At 57.6% G+C, this 741-nt stretch overlaps 1 protein-coding gene across 1 annotated transcript in view; it reads left to right on the forward strand.

Annotated features, from left to right (window-relative positions):
* RNF213 (ring finger protein 213) overlaps window positions 1–741 on the forward strand; it is a 134056-nt gene that overhangs the window by 126537 nt on the left and 6778 nt on the right. Inside the window, exon 61 of the mRNA XM_015559756.1 lies at window positions 461–615. Within this exon, the coding sequence (XP_015415242.1) occupies window positions 461–615 (155 nt within the window). The remainder of the gene's footprint in view (window positions 1–460; window positions 616–741) is intronic.

Consider the following 741-nt stretch of genomic DNA (forward strand, 5'->3'; position numbering starts at 1 on the left):
CCCCCTCCCTCTCCCCCTGCCTTCCTCACTCTCTAAAAACCAATGGAGCCCGGCCGGCGGGCTCAGGGGTTGAACGTCAATCTATGAACCAGGAGGTCACGGGTTCAATTCCCGGTCAGGGCACATGGTGGGTTTTGAGTTCGATCCCCAGTGTGGAGGCAGCCCATCAGTGGTTCTCTCTCATCACTGACGTTTCTCTCTCTCCCTCCTCTTTCTTCCTTTCTGACATTAATAAAAACATTTAAGAATTAAAAGTAAAAATAAAAATCAATGGAACAGTGTCCTCCGGTGAGATTAACAACAACCAAAGCCACGTTGGCCGGAGGGAAATACCAACACAGCCCCGAGCCAGCCCCCACCATGCTGCCCTGTGGCCCTGCCCCTCCGCAGCCCCGCCCCCCGTGGCACTTTCCTGGCAGATGAGAGATTGACGGATGGACGGATGGCCTTCCCTCCCCAGGAGGCAGAGCTGAGACTCGTGAAGTTCTTGCCTGAGATCCTGGCCCTGCAGAGAGATCTGGTGAAATGGTTCCAGAATGTTCCGGAAGCTGAGTTCCAGTCCATCCGCGGCTTCATTGACAGCTACGGCTCAGGTAGGACTTGGCCGTCACGGATGTCAGGATGCCTGTTTGCTGGCTCAAGGGTCACTCCAGCTGGGGGCAGGGGAGGGCAGGCCCTCGGGGCCGCCACGCAAGCATGGAGCTGCCGTGAACCCGGGACACGGTGGAGGCTTGGTGGCCG

This window comes from Myotis davidii, unplaced genomic scaffold (genome assembly GCF_000327345.1).
Source record: "Myotis davidii unplaced genomic scaffold, ASM32734v1 scaffold211, whole genome shotgun sequence".
Lineage (NCBI taxonomy): Eukaryota > Metazoa > Chordata > Mammalia > Chiroptera > Vespertilionidae > Myotis > Myotis davidii.